We start from the raw sequence: 22,263 nt of genomic DNA, 5'->3' as shown, positions 1-22,263 counted from the left end.
AAAATATAAAAATCTCAGAAGGCGGTACTATGAACACTGATAATCAACTATAATTGTGATAAAAACCTTTCAGCATTTAAAGAAATTATTGACGACTTGACAAATGGGCATTGTTTACAAATCAGCTGACTGTCAAAACAATTATTTTTGTAGTGCACAGTTTATACAAATATTTTAGTGACATAATGAGTAAGAATTGCCGTTGAAACGTATCCGGTAATGGATATAATACACCAAATTATTAGTAATTCTCGCTAACAACATAACCTTAAAAGTCACGTTTCGCAGAAAGAAGTTTGGTGGGGATCAAAGCAACACCCACAATAAAACAACAGTATTCGTTAATTAGTTAGTTGAGTTAGCACGATTAATAGTGGTCCGATATATATTGCAAAGTAGCAAGTAATAAATAAATATTTTTTTAATTAAAATGGGCAAAGATAATGCATTCCGCGAGTATGCACGAAGAATAACCAAAGTAATTTTTGGGCTTCTAGAAGTTTTCTTCCACTGGCTTTTCGCTATAGTCTATGGAAGAAACAAAGAATCTATGCCTCCTATCAAAGATATATTATTATTGGAATCTGCCACTAGTATAGCCTTAAAAATCAGAAACAAAAAGGTAAGTAAGTTTTATATTATCTCTACTTTCCAATTATTTTTAAACTTTCGTTGTTGATTACGCTCTTTAGATGTACGCGCGTTTAGCATAATAAAAGATAACATTACCATTACATGCAAAAATAAGTTACGAAGCGTAAACATAAGTGTATTTAAAATAAAGGTAAGTATTTTTTCGTACTATACGAGGGTGATTTATAATAACCATTAAAAAATGTTAACATTTACAAAACAAAAAACATATGGTCAGTATACATTTTAAAAAGTTTATTTTATATTATTAGTAATTGCTGGAAATATCTCGTATATTTGGAAATAGCTAGTATGAAAAAGATTCTTTATAAATAGCACTTCATTCAAACAGTGGAGGCTCAAAAAAACAAGCTGTTAAATATATTTAATTCCCAGACTTTAGTCAATTTTTTATAGAAATCATAATTTCTGATTAATCACTAACTAGTGACATTTTTACATCTATTTTCTTCAAAAATACATTCGCCAATAACTTAAATAAAATAAATCTTTTTGGAATATTTTTATTTACTATCATTAACCATTAAAAATGCTTTTGCTGCTGAATATTTTTTGACATATAATAAATTTCATAAAAACTATTAATAATTTTGATAAAACATTTTCGGATATAGCTTCAGGTATTGGCAAAAATACCTAATAACTAAACCTAAACCTACCTACTGTTACCTAGGTGCTATGTGCTATGAACTGTGAATACATAAACAAGCAATAATATTTACAGATATCAAGTGAACAAGTGCTCGAATCCTTTATAGAACGAATAGAAGAAGTAAATCCGGTGTTGAATTGTGTTGTAGCAGATCGATTTGAGGAGGCTAGAAGAGAGGCGAGAGCGGCAGATGATTTGATCAAATCACAAACCATTTCTGAGGAGGTTCTCGCAAAAGAGAAGCCATTCCTTGGTGTGCCTTTTACCACAAAAGACTGCATTGCAGTCAAAGGTATGTCGATTTTGACGTCAAAAATAATATTTTTATTCTGTTCTTTTATATGCCCTGGTAGTTATTGAATGACATCACGCGGACTCTATAAGACTATGACTAAATTTTAATTGCACTATCTGTTGCCCCTTATGTATATACCTATGTGGATTTGAAGGTCTTTACAAAATTCTAAGTTTAATTATTTCATTTTAGACTATACCGGTTTTTGTAAAAGGAATGTTAATTTGAGAGTAGATAAGAATATTTTAAAAACCAGCACATATTTTTTACATAATTTATTGTAGTTTTTAAGAAAATAAATCGCGGATATTACATGATATACTATGATGGTTTTAAAGCAAATCTAGATATAATAAAACTAAACAATTTAAATTAAAAACGATGTGCTTTTAAAAAATTAAATTGTTTTTACACAAATTGTCGCTATATGAAATAAAAGTGCTAAAAGCAGAGTCCGATTTAAATTATTTTAAGTTTCAATCATGTCTTCAATATATAATAGGAATTATCAAATGTTATATGGTATATTTTTTAGGTCTGATACATTCCTCGGGTTTGGTATGCCGTAAGGATATCAAAGCCGAGGAAGATGCCATAGTAATAGCTCGTCTCAAGAGAGCAGGCGCGATACCAATAGCGCTTACAAACGTGTCCGAGTTATGCATGTGGTGGGAAAGTGCCAACCATGTCCATGGTCGAACTAATAATCCATATGACACAAGCCGAATAGTGGGTGGTTCTTCTGGAGGTGAAGGATGTGCTCAAGCTAGCGCTGCATCAGCTTTTGGAGTCGGATCAGACATAGGTGGCTCAATCCGTATGCCTGCCTTTTTTAATGGTACTGCTGTTTTTCAAGTCGTTTTTATGATTAATATTTGCTTCGGTTAAAAATTATAACACATTTTTAGGAATTTTTGGTCATAAACCTTCACCTTTCACTGTTCCAAATGACGGACAATATCCCCAACCAGTGACTGAAGAGCAAAATAAATTTCTTGGACTGGGACCCATGTGCAGAAGGGCAGAGGATCTCTTACCAATTTTGAAAGCAAGTAACATTAACCAAATGAAACACCACATTAATAGAATATTTTAAAACGTCTTTTAAAATTGATATATGCGACATTATCTATAAGAAGAGGGTATCATAGTATCTAAAACAATGAAATCTATTAAGTATAGTTGTATGACTCAGATTAATTATCATTGCTGCATTATAATAACATGTGTACTTGATTTTATTTTTTCCCATTTATCTATTATTATCATTGTTTCAGGTCATAAGCAACAACAATCCGTCTCTAAAATTAGACGAAGCTGTCAATATCAAAAACATTAAATTCTACTACCAAGACAGCGATGGAGGCTCGAATCTGATATCGTCGGTTGCGCCAGACATTAGAGAACTGTTTATTAAAATTGCCCAACACTTGGACAAGGCTTACTCAATTAAAGCTAATAAGGCAAGTATATAACAGATGAACTTTATGACAAGGCAAGTAGATAACATATTATTGCAGCAGAAGTTAATAGAAGATTATAAAAGTTTGTTCTTCTCAGGGAAACACAAGTCGAGTACTGAGTTTCTGAGTACTGAATGCTAAAATCGTAGTATACATTTTAAACCAAAGTGATCTTTTTTGAATAAGTTCATATAAATTAATCCTAAATTATTAATGAATCTCAAATGAAAACTGTTTTTCTTTTACATTTGTCAGTTCTTATCAGTCAAAGCCACTACTGCCGACTTTCCATAATAGCCTGTAAATATACATTTATTTTACCTGTAATATATTTCCATAAAATATTATTTAGCCTTTATAAAATGATATAAATTGAATGTAACCTTTGACTGTATTAAGGACTTACTGTTACTTTAAATGATATTCTAAAACTCTACCAGAAACAATTTAAAATTGCCTACCACCTGCTAACTGATTTGGTATTAATAATAATAATACCCATTATTAATAATTTATCAGAAAACTATCGATTAGATAATTAATCTAAGAAATTATTTCATAAAAAAAATCCGAAACATTACACAGCGCAACATACCACGTGGATAGCTTTACCCCTTTACATCCAAAAGAAAATATTTTGAGATACATGAAGAAAAAATAGAAGCATGGACAGTGTCGACATTGTAGCGTCGAACTACTGGCTATACTGGATCAAGTCGTTTGGACCAGAAACCAAAGTATATAGTTAAAGATCCTATGGTTAACAATGAGAAATGTATATATGGATGTACCAGATGTTCGGATCTTCACCAAACAAAGAAAGTTTCGTACTATCAATACGCACCTGAGCCTGTAGAATAACGATTATAAATTGTACTGAGGCCGTACAGTGCTTACAGATCAGTGGGTCGACTATAATAGATAATACAAAGGGAGAAAACGTATACTGACGAAAAACTTATTCACAAAATACAATTACAACAGTTAAGAAATCAGTTTTAAATAAAGGATATCCGCACTATACCAGTCATTTTATCAACCACAAGTTTTTTTTTAATATTTTAAAGTCTCCTTTTTACTGGTTACTGACGTGGCTGGGATGATTATTCCTTGACGGAATTTCCACTGTTGCCTAAAGACATTTGCAATTGCAATAACAAACATAAAGTACATCCATGCTCCCAGCAGGATTTGAAGCCGGCAACAACAGATATAACACCTAAAAAAAACTATTGACTAATATTTATAAACTAAGTGTACACAATTAGCCCGATTAGTCCGAAAGTTCTTATCCATGTCAGAATCAGAAGTGAGTCATCGAAGATCTGCAAGGACGCACAACAGAGCTTAATCCTTCTGATATATTTAATATGCTATAAATTTAATATGCTATAAATAAATGTTCCTTATAAAGGAGTGAGAATGCCTTTTGGTTAAATCTATAATACTCATCAAATTTAACAATCCATTGTTTTACCAGGTGGCTTTTAAGCGTTTTATCAAAAGCGGTCCTCTATGGTTTGCTAATATGAAGTCACCATCGGGTCCGATGTTTGCACAACAACTAACCAACTTGAAAGGCAGCATCAATCCTTACTGGGAGTTAGTCAAGTGGGTGGTTGGTTTATCTAATCACACATTTATTGGACTGGCCACATGTCTACTCGAGAAAGGAGACTGCAAGTAAGACTCAATATTTTACAAACTTGAATGACGATTTTGATAACTTTCACTATTCTAGGTATGGCGACGAAAAATATCGATACCTTAAAGAAGAAAGGGACGCTTTACGATTGGAGTTAATTGACCTCTTAGCAGACGACGGCGTACTTTTATACCCAACTCACCCTACCTCAGCCCCATATCATAACGAACCATTAATTAAACCATTCAACTTTGCATACACTGGTTTAATTAACGTGCTAAAATTACCGGCAACCGCCGTCCCTATGGGTTTAGATCGACACGGGTTACCCATTGGAATACAGGTCATTGCAAACGAAGGTAACGACAGGCTATGTTTAGCGGTTGCAAGAGAGCTGGAGAAAGCATTTGGAGGTTGGATTCCACCAGAGGTTCAAGCCTGATTCCCACTTTTTTCGGATAAATATTGGCTTTTTGAATTTTTTGGGATCATTGAAGTTCAATTCCTAAATAAAATTTGATTAAAAATACTTAACGTAAGCAAATAACTTGTACATTAATTAACACTAATATAGTTAATTTTTCAAAGATTTAGTTGAAAGAAACATTCTTATTAAAAAAAAAGTAAATAATTTGAAGACAATATAAGAGACTCTATTCTGAAACTAAATAAAATACCATAGTATAAATAATGCATTTAATGTATATGATGATATAACTATTTTTTATAAATGAATATTTATATGGAAGATTTTCTAATATTTTTGGTGATAATATCACCATGTATTAGATCATTTCGAAAAGATGTAATGTCTTAAATGACTTTTGTTGATGAAGATATCATTTAGGCACCTGTACAATTTAAATTATTTTTATAATTGTTATATATGTTTTATACCAAATATAGAACTGTACAATTTTATTATTTAAATTTATTAAATCCCCCAGATCTCATCTGCGTAACTCTTCTATTAGTTTTAAAATATCAAATCTTTTGGAACGCACTTGCTCTGGAACTATCTTGGGGCACCCTTGAATTTTCCCATAATGACTAGCATAACTTGCTAACTGCTCAGTGTTACAGAGGACATGAATCCCACAATCATAGCCATTATTTTGTTGAAGACAAGGTACTTCTTGAAAACGGCCCTCTATACTATAGCCAAAATATCTTAGGATTTTTTCAGCAAGATCTAAAGCCTGCATTTCATTACTACCTTTAGAAGAATCATAATGAAATATAGTTTTTTCTAATCTAAAATATTGATAATAAATATAGATCAATTAAAATTAACACTACATTTACCTAGAATATAGCAGCAAACTCCAGTGGCTTCCTCCTGAATATTCTGTTAATTCATTGTCATTTAAAGCAAAAAATATAAACTTAGGATCTTTTTCTTGTAATAAAGGATCTAAGAATATGCTAAGTTCTTCTTGAGGTGATATCTTTATACACTGAGTAACTTCTGGTGAAACAAACAAAAAGGAGTTATTTCCTTTAAAAAAATCTAATTCTAAATACTCAAAGTAGAAAGATATTATGGTATCGTTGAGCCAATGAGGTCCTTTAAGCAAATCCACATCTGATTTACGAAGCAAACTTTCATTATAGCTAAGAACAGTAACGTTAGTATTCATTTCCGTTCTGTTTTTAATACTTGTCCATTTTGATTTTGTTTAAAAATAATCCATAGTTGTCATTTAAATTTTTGCAACCAGTTAAACATTAATAAGGTTTGATTGTTAAAATTATCACCTCACTTATTATTCTCTGTAACTGACAGTACTTTACTGATTTTTTAATATCTTAATACTTAATATTAATTTATTTATTTTCCAACAATGTATATGCAACACATAAAGCACAGTGGTAACTAATATATTTTTAATATAGCATACTAATTATTAATTATAAGCATAATAACACTATTTTTTAAGCTATATCTAGAATTTTGGTATATACAATTATTAATTCACTTTATAATCATTTATTTTAACATATCTAAACTATTTTCCGAAAATGACAATTCATATGTGACTAATGTCGTATGGGTTCCAATTTTCGTAATCTTGTGCTAAAAAAGAAAAATATTTACAACAATGGCTGAATCTTGGTGAAAAGAAAGTGCAGTGAATGTGTTGTCTATTCCACAAAACAGAAACATGATTTTATGTAACAACAAAAGCCCATGCACCAGGTAAATCATTTTCCTTCCGTCTTTTACCTATTAGAGGGATTAGTAATAGTCTAAATATAATTTTGTATTAATTTGTCTGATAAAAAGAAAACTAATGGATGGGTGAGTTGGTAAGATTATAAAATATGTGTAACGTAGGCCATACTAATTAGATTCTAATTAAAATAACACAATACAGAAATAAACAATAAGAAAATATATATTTTCTAACGAATTTAACATGTATCTTTTAAAGCAAATATGTTTTTTTAATAATATATACATTATATGAAACCATGAATATTAATTTAGATGGAAAATGCACCTCATATGCTCTAATACTATATAAATATATTATTATATATGTTTTTCACCAATCTTGTACCCTCTAGTTATAAAAAATTGAGGTCACTAGTCATAGTCTGGCTTACCTTAGCTCAGATATTATTTATTAGTATTAATAATCAGTATGCTTTTAGTTTAAAGATGTTTTCAATTGGTTTTAGATATTTTTAAGTATTTTTTTACTTAAAATATATTAAACAAATGGCTTCAAATAGTGATGGAGGAGCTGGCAGCAGTAGTGAGTAACTTACAACATTTTGTTAACATAATATTATGAAATTTTTTTAAAGGTACTCTGGCAAGAAATTTTTCTTCTAGAGAATATGAACCTTACAAATCTCAATTTGATAAACCAGGTAATGATTTAAATACTTCCCGGAGAAGATGTGACCATCCTATAAATGTATGAGTATGAAATAGATGTATGTGGATGCATATTTTAACAACACTTACTTTAGGATCTAGATTATTATCGTGATCAATTAAGAGCGGTTATGAACCAATTGGAAGTGTCTAGTCAAGACTCAGCTTCTTTAAGAACTAAATATACAGAACTAGTCTCAGAAAATAAACAACTTAGGGAAGAAAACCAGCGTCTGCTCAAAGAATTAACTGAACATAATGGAAATGCATCTGAGGCTCTATTTATGTCTCATACTCAAGCACTATCCAAATTAGAACTTGCACAAGATGAAAATGCCAGATTGTTAAAGCAGTGTGAAGTTTTAGGTACTATACAAATTAAATATGAATGTATATATATATATGATAATTTTGCAATTAATTAATTTAGGACAAGAAAGAGGAGCAGCACAAAGAGATATTGCAGGTTTAAGACAACAATTTGGAAAATTATTCAAAGACTATGCAAAATATAGAGATGCTCATCAAAAACTACAACAACAATATGAAGAAGCTGTCAATGTTTCTATCAAAGCAAACAAAGATATTAAAAAATTAACAGATGAGAGGAATGCAACAATGGCTGAATATACCCTAGTAATGAGTGAAAGGTTTGTACATTGTAGAATTCCATTTTTTTAAATATATCTCATACATATTTTAAAAGGGGAGTCCAAATAATATTTGCACATTAATGTTATCCAGCAACACACTCATTGTTATGATAGTGTTATGAAATAATGTTTTAGGCAAAATTTTATCTGTGGTGTATATTTGTTTAATTATTAGCATTATTATGTTAAATGCAAACTTATGATTTGGGATAGAATATTGTTCAATGTTTAGTTGTTACACTTATAGAACTGTTAAGTTAAATTATGCCCAACAGAAAATATGTTTTATGCCATTCAAAGTGAACATTATTAAAATATTTTTTTACAATTATAAAATTATCCATGTTAAATTGTAGAGATACAGTGCACAAGGAAATGGAGAAGTTGAGTGATGATCTTTCTCAAGCTTTGAAGAAGATTAAGATCCTTGATGTAGACAAAAAGGAACTTCAAGAAGAAAAGAGAGGTCTAAATTATCAGTTGGAATCATTAAGAAGAGAAATTGTTAGTGCTTTACATGAACGGGATAAGGTAAATTTACCTATTTAATTTATTTCAGATACCATAGTTCTAAAATTTTTATTAGGCGTTAAAAGAATGTAATGATCTTCGAGAGAAATTTGGAGAATTGGGAGCAACGTCAGAAGATGGTCGTCTTCTGCTAGGTGACCAAATGAAAAAAAGTAGGGGACGTTTGATCGACAATATGGGAACTGTAGGTGATGGAGGCTTACGTAAAGAACACCTGAGGGATGACTCCCGATCTATAGGTCAACGGCAACGTCTGGATAACTTGGATCAAGCAAATCAAGAACTAGAATCATTACGAAAAAGTCTCGACAAGGCACAGACAGAGTTGGCTGAAGCCGTTAGTAACGCTAATCAGTTTAAATCTTCCGGATATTTAATTTTGTATTAAACTTGCAGGTACAAGAAGCAGAAGTCTCTAAAGGCAGACGAGATTGGGCATTTTCAGAACGCGATAAAATTGTTTTAGAACGAGAGAGCATTAGAACTTTATGTGATAATATGCGAAAAGAACGTGACAGAGCTGTCTCAGAGTTAGCAGAATCTTTAAGAGAATCCGATGCAATTAAAAAACAACGAAACGAACTTTTAAAGGAAAATAAGGTTTTAATATTTGACATTTCAATCGAATTGATAACGTATTTATAATTGATTTTAGGCTTTAAGGGAAGCATTAGAAGCACAAATCGAACGTGAAGGTCGATTATCTCAGTCTAATATCGAAGAAATGCATTCTTGTGGTCATACAGAAGTAATTCAGTTGGACCTAACCAGCTCCGACGAGGAAGCCTTGGAATTTGCTGGTATGGCGGTGTGGATTAATTGAGTGATATAAATTCTAATAATATTTTAATTTCACAATAGGGGGTAGGGAGTTTCCTGGAGATGGATCAGTATACGTCGCATCTGTAGCTCCTGGATCATCAGCTATTGGAAAATTTTTCCCTCATGATCGAATCCTACGTGTAAATGACGTAGATTGCAGTCAGGTGTCCCTTCGAATGGTCACGGAAGCTATCCGCTCGAGCATGCCCGCCGCACATGTTTTAGTTCGTAGAACTAGATGCGCTAGAAATGAAATTGGGTCATCCGGTGAACAAGTTACTAAATGGATTCACACTGCGCGCTTAGCACCAGGTATGGTTTCCATCTAAAATCACAATACCTATATTAATTATTATACTCAGTTTTATTCAAACGGCAACTTTATCGGCCACTGTTACTCTTCGCACCCAATTATCTAATAAAACAGTGACTTAGACGACTTGACAGAATTGTATTAATGGTCTAACAAGAGCTATTAAATCGATTCATTTAAGATAATTAAGATTATATGCATCGGAAGTACTATTGTTTTGAAACGTTTTATTCTATTTCGGACTAATAACTAATCGATATATTTGAGTTACTTGGTGTAGAAATATTATCTATTTAAATATTACGCTTTTTTGCTTACTTATCGTAGTTTCTAAGGGCCAACATAATATAAAAGATACTTAATTAGTGTGTACAATTTCATTTGTATATCAGTGGAAAACTAGATGATTAAAGATGACCTAAAACTTGCTGTTAAGTTCATCATTAATATTTAATATACTTAATGGGTGTAATTAATTTTTATTAATATGTATAATTTTGTTTTTATCATTTTTTTAAAACATAGTGTGGATCCATTTTTACCCTTTCATCTAAAAACCGGAATGATATCTTTTTTCTTCCATTGCTTCGACGTAATGAAATCACTCACAACTTTTCATTAATGACTAACTAATGACCTTATATATTAAAGAATCACGAGACACTACAGCGTCACAGTTATATAACAGGAATAACACACCCAATATTCTTACATAATTTTGCACTAAAGCGACCTATAAAATCGACAGAAAAATTATACTGGACATTAATATTTTGTGTAAAAATTTTATTTCATTGTATCCAATTTCATTATTTTTAAATGAAAATTAAAATCATTTTCCAGGTTGTCATGGATTGTCGTTAAAAATGGGAGTGTACATTAATCGAATTAGTGAAGGCAGTTTGGCGGCGCGGGACAAAAGTCTAACTGTTGGCGACCGTATTCTTCGAATAAATGAAAAATCCATGGACGATATAGAAAACGTACGCGATGCCATGCAAGTTCTCAACGACGAGAACACCGAAGTTATCAACATCACCACGCTAAAGATGAGTTATCCCGAGTGCCCAAATGTGTTCACTCCAGTTAGACGAAACAAAAAGGAAAATCGTAGTTCACAGGTGAGGATTCATTCAAGCCGGAAGTCATAACCAATATTTTAATCAAATAATGATATCATTAGACAGAAGATTGGCTGAGCCAAGGCGATTATAAATTCAATAATCAAGAGAAAAACAGCAGCGCGTGGTTGAAGGAAAAATTAGAGCTGATGCGAGGTCCATGGAGGCATTCCAAAGAAGACAAAAAGAAATACCGAAACAGTTCGCCAAACGCAATCGATTTCGGACACGAACAGGCCATTGCTGCACTGGATTCCGTTTTGGATAGTTATCATCATAGCACGATTAAAAGATCGTCAGGAGGGGCGAAGCGACATTTATCTCAACCCAAGGAGGAGAAAAACAATGGGGGTACATGGCCAAAAGCTAGAGCAACCGCGGTTTTAACGCCAGGTATGTTTTTTTTTCAACTTAGTTAAGTTCATCATAGAGTTGATCATCTGTTACTAAATTATGTTACGTCGATTTTGGTGGTAAATATTTTTTTAACGGAAGTCATTTACATCTTAGAGGTTACATAAACAGAACTATCATATTTGGTGCTCTACAAAACCACAAGTAAAAAACCATTGCATCATAAAATCAATTATTTTATGGTAAATAAAAATTGTAACATGTTTACGTTAACTGGAACGACTTACAGGAACATACAAATATATTTTTGTAGTGACTATTACGTTTTTAGACTCGAACTAACTTTGGTTCTAACAAGATACCACAGGATAATAACAGTTTTAGTAACACCAATTTTATCGTTTTGGTAAAGTTCATTGGGCAGCATGTAGTTGCAATTAAATGTCATTGGATCATTTTACGTGGGTTGTCCTATAAGTACTTAGCCTACAAAAGAAAAACAAAAATTTTGGAAAATTGGCGATTTGTTTCTCAATGTAGTCCCATTTTAGCTCGATACATTTGATGGTCCAGCTTCTTTTAACCCTTCTGGAGAATACGTTTTCTCGAGGTCTGCAAAGTGGGCTTCCGTAGCGACGATAACCTCATGCCTCATGATTTTTTGCAAGTTCTGAAACAGAAAAAAAGTCGCATAGGCCCAAATCTGGAGAATATAGTAGATGGGGCAGCAGTTCATTGCCGATTTCAACCAATTTGGCTATGGCAAGTGCGGAGGTGAGAGCCGATGCTTTGTCATGGTGTCAGAGCACGTTTTTTGTCAAATGAAGCCGTTTTTTTATGCACTTTGGCGTCGAATCCGCCCAATAGTTCGGCATGGTACATCCCTGTGACCGTTTTGCCATTCTCCAGGTAGTCGATGTAGATCACACCTTGTAAATCCCAGAAAAAGAAGGCCATCATCTTTCCGGACGATAGGACAGTCTTGGCCTGCTTCGGAGCACGTTTGCCAGGTGAACCCCACTGTTTAGACACTTCCTCCTTGGTTTCTAGTGTGTACCACAGAGACCATGTTTCATCGACGATCATGAAACAACGCAGAAACTCTTCCGAATTACGCTTAAACAACGTCAAACACTGCGCCGAAGTGGTTTCACAGTTGCGTTTGTTGCCCGGAGTGAGCAAATGCGGCATCCATCACGTCGACAGGTTTCTAATGCCCAATATTTCATGCAGGATGTAACCCAAGCGGTCTTTTGAGATGCCTACTGTCTCAGCTATCTTGCACACCTTCAGTGGGCGGTCTGCCAATACGAGATCGTGGATTTTTGTCGTTTTGTCCTCCGTGGTAGCCGTTTTCAGGGCACCTGGGAGTGGCTCATCAAAAACCGATGTGCGACTACGTTGAAACTCCTTAATTCAACAACAGCCATCGAAGGAGAAGAATTACAGTACACAGCATCCAAGCGGTCTTTGATTTCGCTGCGCGATTTCCATTTTTTTCCATTTTTCCAAAATCCTGTACACACCCGCTTCTACATGCGGCCAAAACAAAACTATGAGTCCGATTCGGCTGAAATTTCGTTTACGAGAACTACGTAGTAACTTTCTCTTGCGACAGTGGCACCATCGGGCGATGAGGCTAAGTACTTGTCGGACCGACCTCTTATAGCGATATGTTAATGACTTGTTGATTCAAAGGAGATCAGCCTTATAATTCTATGAGGGCATCAGTTCTCATTTATGTAAGGATGAAAACACACCTTTATTTAAATAATAAGCAGTGGTGACATATTGGATCCACGGAGGCACTAATAATGCTGCCATTCTATTCCTTTTCTAAACTAAATGAAAGCTTCAAATATAATATTGCCACTATTTAAAAACAAACACTTGAAAAGGAAAATCGCCTATGTTCATTAATCTGTCTGCTCGTACAGCTAAAAACAGTTGACAAAAAATAGTGGTATTTAGGTTTAAGAGAATTACTGCCAAGCCATCTGCTGGAACCATTTACCTGAAATTTTCATAGCTGAAGGAAGGAAGGATTTAAAAGGAAGGAAGTATATGATTTAAAATAATGTAATAATTATTTAAAAATATAATTTCAATATAGTTTAAAAAACAATTAGTCAACTCTATGCTTCAAGCCCAAAATTTACATTAATAACAGTACATAAGATAACTTAATTAAATATACAAAAAGTTTTGCTTTAATTTTTAGGTGGTGGTACTGTAGTAACTCGTACAAAAGAACGACCTCCACTTAGTTTACTGCCTCAATCCAAAGAAACTCCAGATTACTATCGCAACTCTACACCAGTACCTTTATCTTTAGCTCCACTAAATCCTCTTCCAAGCAATAGATACTCCCGCTACAAGAGCGTTGATACAACCCATCATTTCGGCATGGCTACTGATTCGTTTGAAATAGTAAAATGTGGTAATGGATCAAATCGACATAGTGTTAATATGAACTCGGACAACAGCTTGTATATGCCAGACCAACGGCTCTACGAGAAAGATTCCTTGCCTTATTACAAGAAAAATAGAATGGGTGAATATTAATTTTAAATATATTAGACGTACTAAACAGACCTACTTAATTCAATCAAGTTATATAATGTTAATGGCTTTTTTCAGGTATAAGTAAATATGGATCTGATTCAGAAAGGGACAGTATAGTTGGTACTGATTTAGGACCTTCACATTCTCGAGGTCCAAGTCAACTATTTGTATCACCCAGGATGCACTACCCCTATCACCCACATCCCCATCCCCATATAAACCAGTCTCGAGAAAGTTTCAGTTTTGAACCCTATCATCATAATCACAGTCCATCCGTTGATATTGGCAGCAGAAGGCCCCCTGATTTGTTAGAGCCTGGAGGAACCTTTCCCAGAAAAAGGTACCGTTAATTATTAAAAGTTTTTGCAACTTTATGAAGATGTTTATGTTTAAGTCACAAATATAATATTTCGTTATAATCTTAGGGAACAGAGATTTCGAGTACCATCTAACCCTAGTGTAACGTCGAAAGTAAGTACCGGTAGTATCGAACGAGGCAGCTCTGAAAGAGGAAGTCCGATGCCAATTTTTCACGTAGAAGTTTTGAGTAGCCCTGGTGATCATTCATCCCAAGTTAATGGTCCGAAGGATTATTGTCCTTGGGGGCATAAACCATTACCAGGAGAATTACGCCGAGTACATATAGGTGAGCTAACTATATATTTTCTTTATTTATATATATATATATATATTATTATTATTATTATTAGAGATAATTGCTTGGAGTTAATTTTATATGTGCTTTTATTTTCCAACGGTAGTATAACGAGATGAAGATGTACATATACCTTCACATACTAACTTTAAAAAACAAGAGGGAAAAAATTATTTCTGAATACTATTAACATGCAATTTATAATTTCATTTTAAACGAAGTATAATTACTTTTATATTTGAATGTTCTGTGGATCTGTAAAATGGAATGGAATAATACCCCACAAATGTTTTATCGTATTTTAATATGTTAATTGCTATAAAAAAAAAACTAATCCATGGCATAACTAAAAATGATCGCACAATAACTACTAGAGCTTTTTAAAATAAAGTAAATGCTTTATTATTGAACGGAAAATATTTTTTAACAAAAATCGAGCCATAAAAAGAATCAAAAGTATTTTACTATTTATCATTCACAATTTTAAACTTTTTACCCTATTACATTAACAATCTTGAAAAATATCGTTCTAAAATGCTGCTATATTAATATACAATATATTGTTATTTACAAGCAAACTACCAAAAATATCATAAAACTATATATATTACATATTAATCTATGTAAGCATAAATTGGGTATATTTTTATCAAGGTCGCGGCTAGGACGACAGAGCCAGAATGTTAAAAACCAGTCGAATGAAACTAGTAGAACCAAAAATAGTAACTAAAAGTACACGACAGAAACAGTCGATAGTAAAAAGTAGTCAATTACTAAACAGTCGATAGTTCCCAACGCTAGTTGGCATTTTATGTTCTATGAACTAGAGCAACATTAAGTTACCAAACATTATTTATTTCTGAAACTAAATGTACAAAACATCGTGGCGGGTTATCTTTTACATATTTTTTATTTACTCATGTAAGTCAAAGAAGTATCGAACCTATTGTAGCAATAAACAATAAAAATTCAAGAAGTATACACTGCCCTTGAATATTTGAACTTTCTGAAAATTGTAAGTGTTGAAAGTTTGTCGTCGATATAAGAAATGAAATGAGCTTTCAGTGATGATGTCACTTGTATCAACCATATTTACATTCAAACAAAATTATCATTTGCACAAAACTAAAATCTTACATCCTATGAGTATGTTTCACCAAGACAGTTTATATTACTTGTATCAATCTAATTCACCATGTTCTGTATTCTTATCCACAAAGGCTATAAATGGCATGGTTGGTTAATATTCCACATTTTTTCCCTTTTTTAATACCACTCTCTTTCCTCTACTTTTCATTAGCCATTTTATTTCTCTAATCAACGACATTTTAACTCAACCAGCTGGTTGGTCAACTAAATTTAGTAGCCATACAAACTTTTGCGTATAAAATTCGTCATTACAATATTCGCCAACCACGAGGTGCATCAGAATTAATTTTAAACACTCCAAGGTCGGCCAACTAATGCAAGTCTTAAAAACTTACACTGAAAGAATGTTAGATTCTTACTCAACGTTGATTAGATAATATAATCATCAGTAACTAAGCCAATTTATATCCGTAAACAAATAAAGCTGTAGGTATTGGGCCGCATCAAACTCAAAAGGGAGATACGAAAGATTGTTACACGGTCCAAAGCTAACTGTTACATGCATGTTACATATTTTAGTTTTCGGTTAGGAGTATGCAAGAATGGGGGCAGTTTTATACAAAAAAAATAACCACACCTACTGGACACTTCTTATCTTCTAGATAAATCTAACGAACCTCTCGGTATACAAATAGCAGATACCGGAGGTATCTTCGTATCGACGGTCACGGAAGGTAGTTTAGCCAGCCGAGTGGGGCTGCAAATTGGTGATCAACTGTTAGAAGTTTGTGGAATAAATATGCGCAACGCCACATACAACTTAGCAGCCAATGTTCTGAGGCAGTGCGGGAATTCCATTACTATGCTTGTTCAATACAGTCCTGATAAATATCATGAGGTAACATTAAAAGCAAGACCGATTTTAGTATATTTATCTACACGTAATTATCGTCAGATCGGCGGCGGAGGTGATTCTCTATCTGGCACTTCATCAAACGAAGACGACGACGATGATGAAGATGAGGGGGAAGGAGACGCGACGCCATGTAATTCCCCAAAAGAGGTTAGGAAAAGTTCATCATTGCAAAATAAACCTTCCCTAATGGTAATGCAAAGACAAGGTGGCGGCCCTAATATAGGAAGTCCAAGGTAAAATAAATATATGCTCAATTGGGAAATGTTTATAATAAAAATATATAAAATTTGTTTCAGAGGAGGATCCATGGAAGAGCCAAGATATCTTTGTATTGAAACACTTAAGACCTCTAACCTAGGAATTTCATTAGTAGGTGGAAATGCTGCTGGTATATTTATTCATTCAGTACAGCCAGATTCTTTAGCGTATCACGCCGGTCTAAGAACGGGTGATCAAATTTTAGAATACAACGGTAGCGATCTTAGGTCGGCTACTGCTGAAGAGGCTGCATATGAGTTAGCAAAACCCGCTGACAAAGTTACTGTTTTGGCTCATTACAGAATAGATAGTATGTAAAGTCGAACACACATGGAAAAAGGCAGATGTAATATAAATATGTTTCAGAATACAACGAAATCAAAGATAAACCAGGCGACAGTTTGTATGTCCGTTGTGGTTTCGACAGAGGAGGCAACGAATTGACTGAACCACCTCAGTTATCTTTCAGCAAAGACGACGTTCTCTATGTGGATAATACCATGTTTAACGGAGTACCAGGTGAATGGCGAGCTTGGAGATTGGATGGAGAGGGACATAGGCAACAATGTGGTGTTATACCAAGCAAATATAAGGTCAGATTTTTCCTTTTTTTTATATATGTTAATCATTGACACTCTACTTTAGGTGGAGGAGGAGATGCTATTACGTCGAGGAGCGGGTGACGCTTTGGAAGGACGTGCTACAGCAACAGCTAGACGAAGTTTTTTCCGTCGTAAGAAACACCAAAGAGGCGGCAGCGGTTCCTCAGGAATGGGCTCGTCTAATTCTCGGGATTCAAAAGAGCTGGCCAGCTACTGCAACTTAACTCCTGGATGGATATCAGATAGCGGTATTGATCATTAATTGACATTTGTGGGCTTTTTTATTTTAAAATATATATTTTAATTTTGTATGACATTTTGCAAATTACATTTATATTGTCAGCATATTGCTTTTTGTGGTCTTTCATCTAGTGGTATTAATTACAAGGTGTCTGAAGAGAAACTTTCTATTTAGTAGATAATTGAATTTTTTAAAAATATTTATTAATTTTAAAATATACAATTGGGGAAGTTATTTATTAAAAATAATATTATCTAAATGGAAACTTATCTTTAAAAAAAGCAATAAAACATCTCAGCCAATGCTCTTTAAAATAGAGGTAATTCTGTTAATACTACGGGTTAATTTAATTATTTACCTGTATCAAGATGAATATGAGTTTCATTTGAAAACAAGATGTTAGTAACATTAAAAAAGATTCTACAGTCTAGTTTATAAAATCAAATCTTTTGCTGGTATCATTGAGCTTTAGTTTTGTACCGATTGAATTTTGTATGAAAGACTCCACGTTTTTTACCGTTCTTTATGAATTTCTTTACTTGTATTTTGATTTTTCCATTGGTATTTCGGATCTTTAAACTGCTCAATCATTTCTGAAAGAGGTATGCTTCGGGTATCATTTGTGTGTCAAGTGATGAAAACCACCGTTTTTATAAAACATACGCAAGCGCAACTCGTAGTCGACTCTCAAGAAATGTTATGAACCTAACGACTGAGTTCCCAACAGCGCCATATTACTGATTGACATACATTGCAACAATTTTTTGTTAAATTTTAAAAATTAAATTAGATATGCTTAATCTTATTTTACAAATTAATTTATTATTAGTGTTCTGTTGTACCTGCATTAATACACAAGCAAGGCGAGTACGGCATTAATACATCAGTATGTATTTCCCAAACCTCCAACAAATAAAAAGTTTCTTTTAAGGCATAATATAAAATCTAAGAAATCGTAACTAACGTATTGAAATCCCAGCTGTAACGCTAAAACAACGCCTAAAATTAGAATACCATTTATTACAACTTTGGTACTGTTCAGGTTCTTTGCATGAGGATTTGTCGCAGATGTCATATCAACGTGTTGAGCGGCTCCAATTCCCCGAGTTTAGACCAGTCTTAGTTCTTGGACCTTTGGCTGAATGCGTTGCTGAGAAACTAGTTAGCGACTTTCCGGAAAAATTTCAAAGAGCTGCCACTGAAGCAAGAAGATGTACTCAAGCGCAACTCGACAGGTAGGCTATATTTTTTGGTCTCCTTAAAACAACATGATTAATGACAAGAGTCTAATTCTGGAGAATCGTGACATGCGCACAATGATTTGAATTTGCAACGTTACCGCTTCTTGCAAATTACACGTATAGTTAAAAAGTATAGAATAAATGAAATCAATTATCTTGAATTCACAAATTAACCTAATATTACTGTTGAGACTCAAGTTAAAATTTTAGCTAAGTTTTTGCTACATTTTTCATTTCCTGTAATATAAAAAAGTTAATATAAAGAACCTTTTAGAAACATATTTCATTTTAAAATATTTGTTAAGGGAATAAAGAGAAAATAAATCAGTATTTGTCAATATATAAACATTAGAATAATAAATCAAAGTTCTTGTCAATTATTCATATATTTAAAGAGTACAAACGTAACATACTTATTAAACACAAACATCTATATATTTTTATAATTAGTTAATCAAAAATATATCTAAGTAGTGGCAAATCCTAGATGATCTCAGCCAACAGCATGGAACCCCTCTTCCAATTCATTTAATATAAGCAAGGAATGCAATTCAAATACATATGCATAAATCAATGTGTAGAATTTACACATGTACAATCATAACTATATTGTTTTAATATTTCATATTGTACTTTTTTCATTATAATTAATCTTCTTCCTTTAAAGTGAGGTAGGTACCCAGAAAATTAGATTGTGGCTTATATAACACACATCCTGTATTTTTAACCTCATTTACCCGTGGTTTAACACTTGTAGCGCCACTTTTTGCTTTGTACCTGCATGATTCAATCAGCTTTCTTGTTGGATATTATGTAAATCTTTACGAATCAAATCTAGTCATTCCAAATTGCCACTGCTTACATTATCTTGGTTTCATCCGATATAGCATCTATTGAAATGTTAGCAACTAGTTTAACTGCAATCATATTTTTATCTCATTTCAATAAAAACATCTTACTTAAGTAATTTTTATGCCCCACATTTGTTTTAATGTATTCTATTTCACATTACTTTCCATTTTCTATCAATTTCATACCAGTTACGAGGAATGAGTAGTGTGAATTTGCTATAGAATTGAATCCAACTTACAAAATTAAAATAAAAATCGAATAGAAATGCACCTGAATGGAATGTCCTCATATGTATGTTCAGATTAAAGGTGTTATAAAAGCTTTTTGACAATATTCACAAATCGATGATTTATCCATTTCTGCTTACTATTTATAATCAAAATATGAATACTACAAGAAGAAATAAACTATTAACAACAACAACATTAACCTTACAAAACAGACCTCTTCCCATTGTCAAGGTCGAATCCAAAATTCCCTCTGTAATCCCTTGGATTCTGCCTCTTAATTGCTTGTAAATGGCAACGTCGCAAAATCAGACGAAGTTTGCCGTATGCAGTCTATGATTCTCCATAATTAGCCACTATTATAACGTGACTTGTTTATAACAGGGAATTGGAGGAAGGTCTTATAATAGAGTACCGTCGTCGGGGTTCGTGTTTTGAGTGTATCACAGTACACGCCATCAAAGCGGTTGGAAATTCTCGTCTCCACTGCATGCTTGATTGTTCCATCGCAAGTGTACAGCGTCTTAGACGACAACAAATTAATCCAGTTGTACTTCTCATCAAGTTTAAGAGCACTAAACAAATTAGAGAGGTGAAAGACGCCAGGTAATTTTAATGGTTGAGTTAATTGTAATTGTAATAGTTAATAAATTCAATATCTTCAGGTGCAGTGTAGATAAATTATCCGGCAAAGCAGCTAAAGAGATGTTTGAACATGGACATAAACTCGAAGCAGAATATCGTCATCTAGTTACTACGGTGGTGTCAGCCGGTGCCAACGTCGCCCATGTCTGCGCACAAGTCAAAGCTGCCGTCGATGCGGAACATAGAAAAAGCCAATGGGTCCCCGTTCCAAATCACTAATTTCAACATATACAAATCCAATTTACAGTCTAATAACAAATCCTGAAGATATCAGGATACAAATATCCATCCAATTAAACAAAGCATGCTCCATATTTTGTAATCATTCTGTATAATCATGTAAATCAACTTAATTTAACTACCGTTAGTTGTTCCGGGATTAACACTATATATAAAATTGAATATTTATTTATTTATTTTTTGACGAAAATAGATCGAATTTATTTATGATCGTCATCAACACTTTTTGAACAATTTGAAAAAATTCCTGTGACTTTAAAGAAATCTCATCAGTGTTGAATTGTTAATACGATCGATATGCAATATCGGGAAATATTGATACCAAATTTTTTAGATATTTGTATACATAGTGCTGGTAAAGTAAAATAATTTATGATTGTTTTTAAACTGATCTTAAATATTGTTTTATTTATATTTATAAGATTTTGTTAGTCAACTATTAACGCAATTTGAATGCAAGTAGAATTAATGTTTTCTGTTTAATGAACAGTATAAATTATTTCACTATTTTTGTGAACATAGTCATTCACAACGACAAGCTCATGATATTGTTATATACTAAGAGAGCTTTTTGATTATATATTATAAATATATAGATTTATATATTTTAACATATAGTCCAATAAATATTTTATAACGAAACGAAAACAAAAAAAAATTAAAGTACTAGTTAGTCTTCCAATAAGGCGTTACAAGGTGATTTTTAAATAACTTTTGTGCCTTGTTCGCCTGCCAAATTATCTCAAAAAAGAAAACTTTTGACGATGTTTAACTTAGATACTCCGAATCTCACTTTTACTGCGATATATATGTGCACCAAGCGTAAGACTTAATTTTCTTTTTGATTAAGTCTGCGACGATGAATATATTGAAACAAGTAAGAAACATGATTCCAAAAAATATTTTAATTGTAATTATAAAGTTATACATTACGCATTTGAGGTGGTTGTATATTATTTTCTTCTTTCTGTGATTACTTTTCATATTTTCAACGGAAATCTCTAAGAACAATAAAATTATTGTATTTGTAATTCTGTGTTAATATTTTGATTACCTTTACTGTTAGTTATTGCAATATGTGAAGAATGGGTATAGTGAGCTATCCTTATCCCTACAAAATAGATGTATGGAATCGCGATTTTTTCTATATAGACCTAGATACTTTGTTTTGTTATATCTCAGATATTAGGCAGCGTTTTAGATTAAAGTTTCCAGGTGGCTTGACTTTTTCCGACATTTTCAACAATTATCATCACGTTTCAACCGACTTACGCAACAAATTATAATGCACCTAAACCTTCATAAATCACTCTAGTTTTTGAGTTTATCATGAACAGACAAA

The 22,263-nt window shown here is 32.9% G+C and overlaps 3 protein-coding genes across 4 annotated transcripts; 2 read left to right on the top strand and 1 right to left on the bottom strand.

The window, feature by feature from the left end:
* The first annotated feature begins 101 nt into the window (after positions 1-101).
* LOC143206422 (fatty-acid amide hydrolase 2) lies at positions 102-5,630 on the top strand. The gene is made up of 7 exons (XM_076419044.1): positions 102-622; positions 1,379-1,598; positions 2,137-2,439; positions 2,510-2,649; positions 2,879-3,064; positions 4,545-4,747; positions 4,806-5,630. The coding sequence occupies exons 1-7, from the start codon at positions 431-433 to the stop codon at positions 5,149-5,151; spliced, it is 1,590 nt and encodes a 529-aa protein (XP_076275159.1). The 5' UTR covers positions 102-430; the 3' UTR covers positions 5,152-5,630.
* Positions 5,392-6,527, bottom strand: Den1 (SUMO peptidase family member deneddylase 1). The gene is made up of 2 exons (XM_076419049.1): positions 6,015-6,527; positions 5,392-5,963 (listed from the first exon to the last, which is right to left on the bottom strand). Exons 1-2 carry the CDS (start codon positions 6,347-6,349, stop codon positions 5,660-5,662), a joined length of 639 nt encoding a protein of 212 aa, XP_076275164.1. The 5' UTR covers positions 6,350-6,527; the 3' UTR covers positions 5,392-5,659.
* Dlg5 (MAGUK family member discs large 5) lies at positions 6,474-21,952 on the top strand. 2 transcript variants are annotated; one of them, XR_013008061.1, is made up of 23 exons: positions 6,474-6,909; positions 7,395-7,471; positions 7,524-7,636; positions 7,692-7,962; positions 8,027-8,246; positions 8,606-8,780; positions 8,836-9,117; positions 9,177-9,380; positions 9,436-9,580; positions 9,642-9,914; positions 10,759-11,036; positions 11,099-11,429; positions 13,612-13,944; positions 14,031-14,295; positions 14,381-14,601; positions 16,362-16,597; positions 16,655-16,848; positions 16,912-17,183; positions 17,240-17,466; positions 17,519-17,723; positions 18,785-18,951; positions 20,421-20,642; positions 20,702-21,952. XR_013008061.1 is itself a non-coding variant. In XM_076418970.1 (23 exons), exons 2-23 carry the CDS (start codon positions 7,435-7,437, stop codon positions 20,898-20,900), a joined length of 4,896 nt encoding a protein of 1,631 aa, XP_076275085.1. In that variant the 5' UTR covers positions 6,474-6,909; positions 7,395-7,434; the 3' UTR covers positions 20,901-21,952. The 2 variants fall into 2 exon arrangements, 1 of the variants encoding a protein (XP_076275085.1); XM_076418970.1 differs by having other exon boundaries at positions 18,759-18,951.
* The last annotated feature ends 311 nt before the right edge of the window (positions 21,953-22,263 follow it).

Source organism: Rhynchophorus ferrugineus, unplaced genomic scaffold, assembly GCF_030347505.1.
Source record: "Rhynchophorus ferrugineus isolate W39M unplaced genomic scaffold, kcgeb_rfMv2 rfM1, whole genome shotgun sequence".
Classification (NCBI taxonomy): domain Eukaryota; kingdom Metazoa; phylum Arthropoda; class Insecta; order Coleoptera; family Curculionidae; genus Rhynchophorus; species Rhynchophorus ferrugineus.
Note: the sequence above shows the minus strand (reverse complement) of the source record. Positions and strands in the feature narration are given on the sequence as shown.

What these genes read in the sequence shown, in the direction of transcription:
- LOC143206422 (XM_076419044.1), top strand. Translation starts at nt 431, where the DNA reads ATGGGCAAAGATAATGCATTCCGCGAGTATGCACGAAGAATAACCAAA. An exon ending in AGACTGCATTGCAGTCAAAG is followed by an intron (nt 1,599 to 2,136) that starts GTATGTCGATTT and finishes TATATTTTTTAG; the next exon opens with GTCTGATACATTCCTCGGGT. An exon ending in ACTCAATTAAAGCTAATAAG is followed by an intron (nt 3,065 to 4,544) that starts GCAAGTATATAA and finishes TTGTTTTACCAG; the next exon opens with GTGGCTTTTAAGCGTTTTAT.
- Dlg5 (XM_076418970.1), top strand. Translation starts at nt 7,435, where the DNA reads ATGGCTTCAAATAGTGATGGAGGAGCTGGCAGCAGTA. An exon ending in ACCCTAGTAATGAGTGAAAG is followed by an intron (nt 8,247 to 8,605) that starts GTTTGTACATTG and finishes GTTAAATTGTAG; the next exon opens with AGATACAGTGCACAAGGAAA. An exon ending in ATTACGCCGAGTACATATAG is followed by an intron (nt 14,602 to 16,361) that starts GTGAGCTAACTA and finishes CTTATCTTCTAG; the next exon opens with ATAAATCTAACGAACCTCTC.
- Den1 (XM_076419049.1), bottom strand. Translation starts at nt 6,349, where the DNA reads ATGAATACTAACGTTACTGTTCTTAGCTATAATGAAAGTTTGCTTCGT. An exon ending in AGTTTGCTGCTATATTCTAG is followed by an intron (nt 5,964 to 6,014) that starts GTAAATGTAGTG and finishes TCAATATTTTAG; the next exon opens with ATTAGAAAAAACTATATTTC.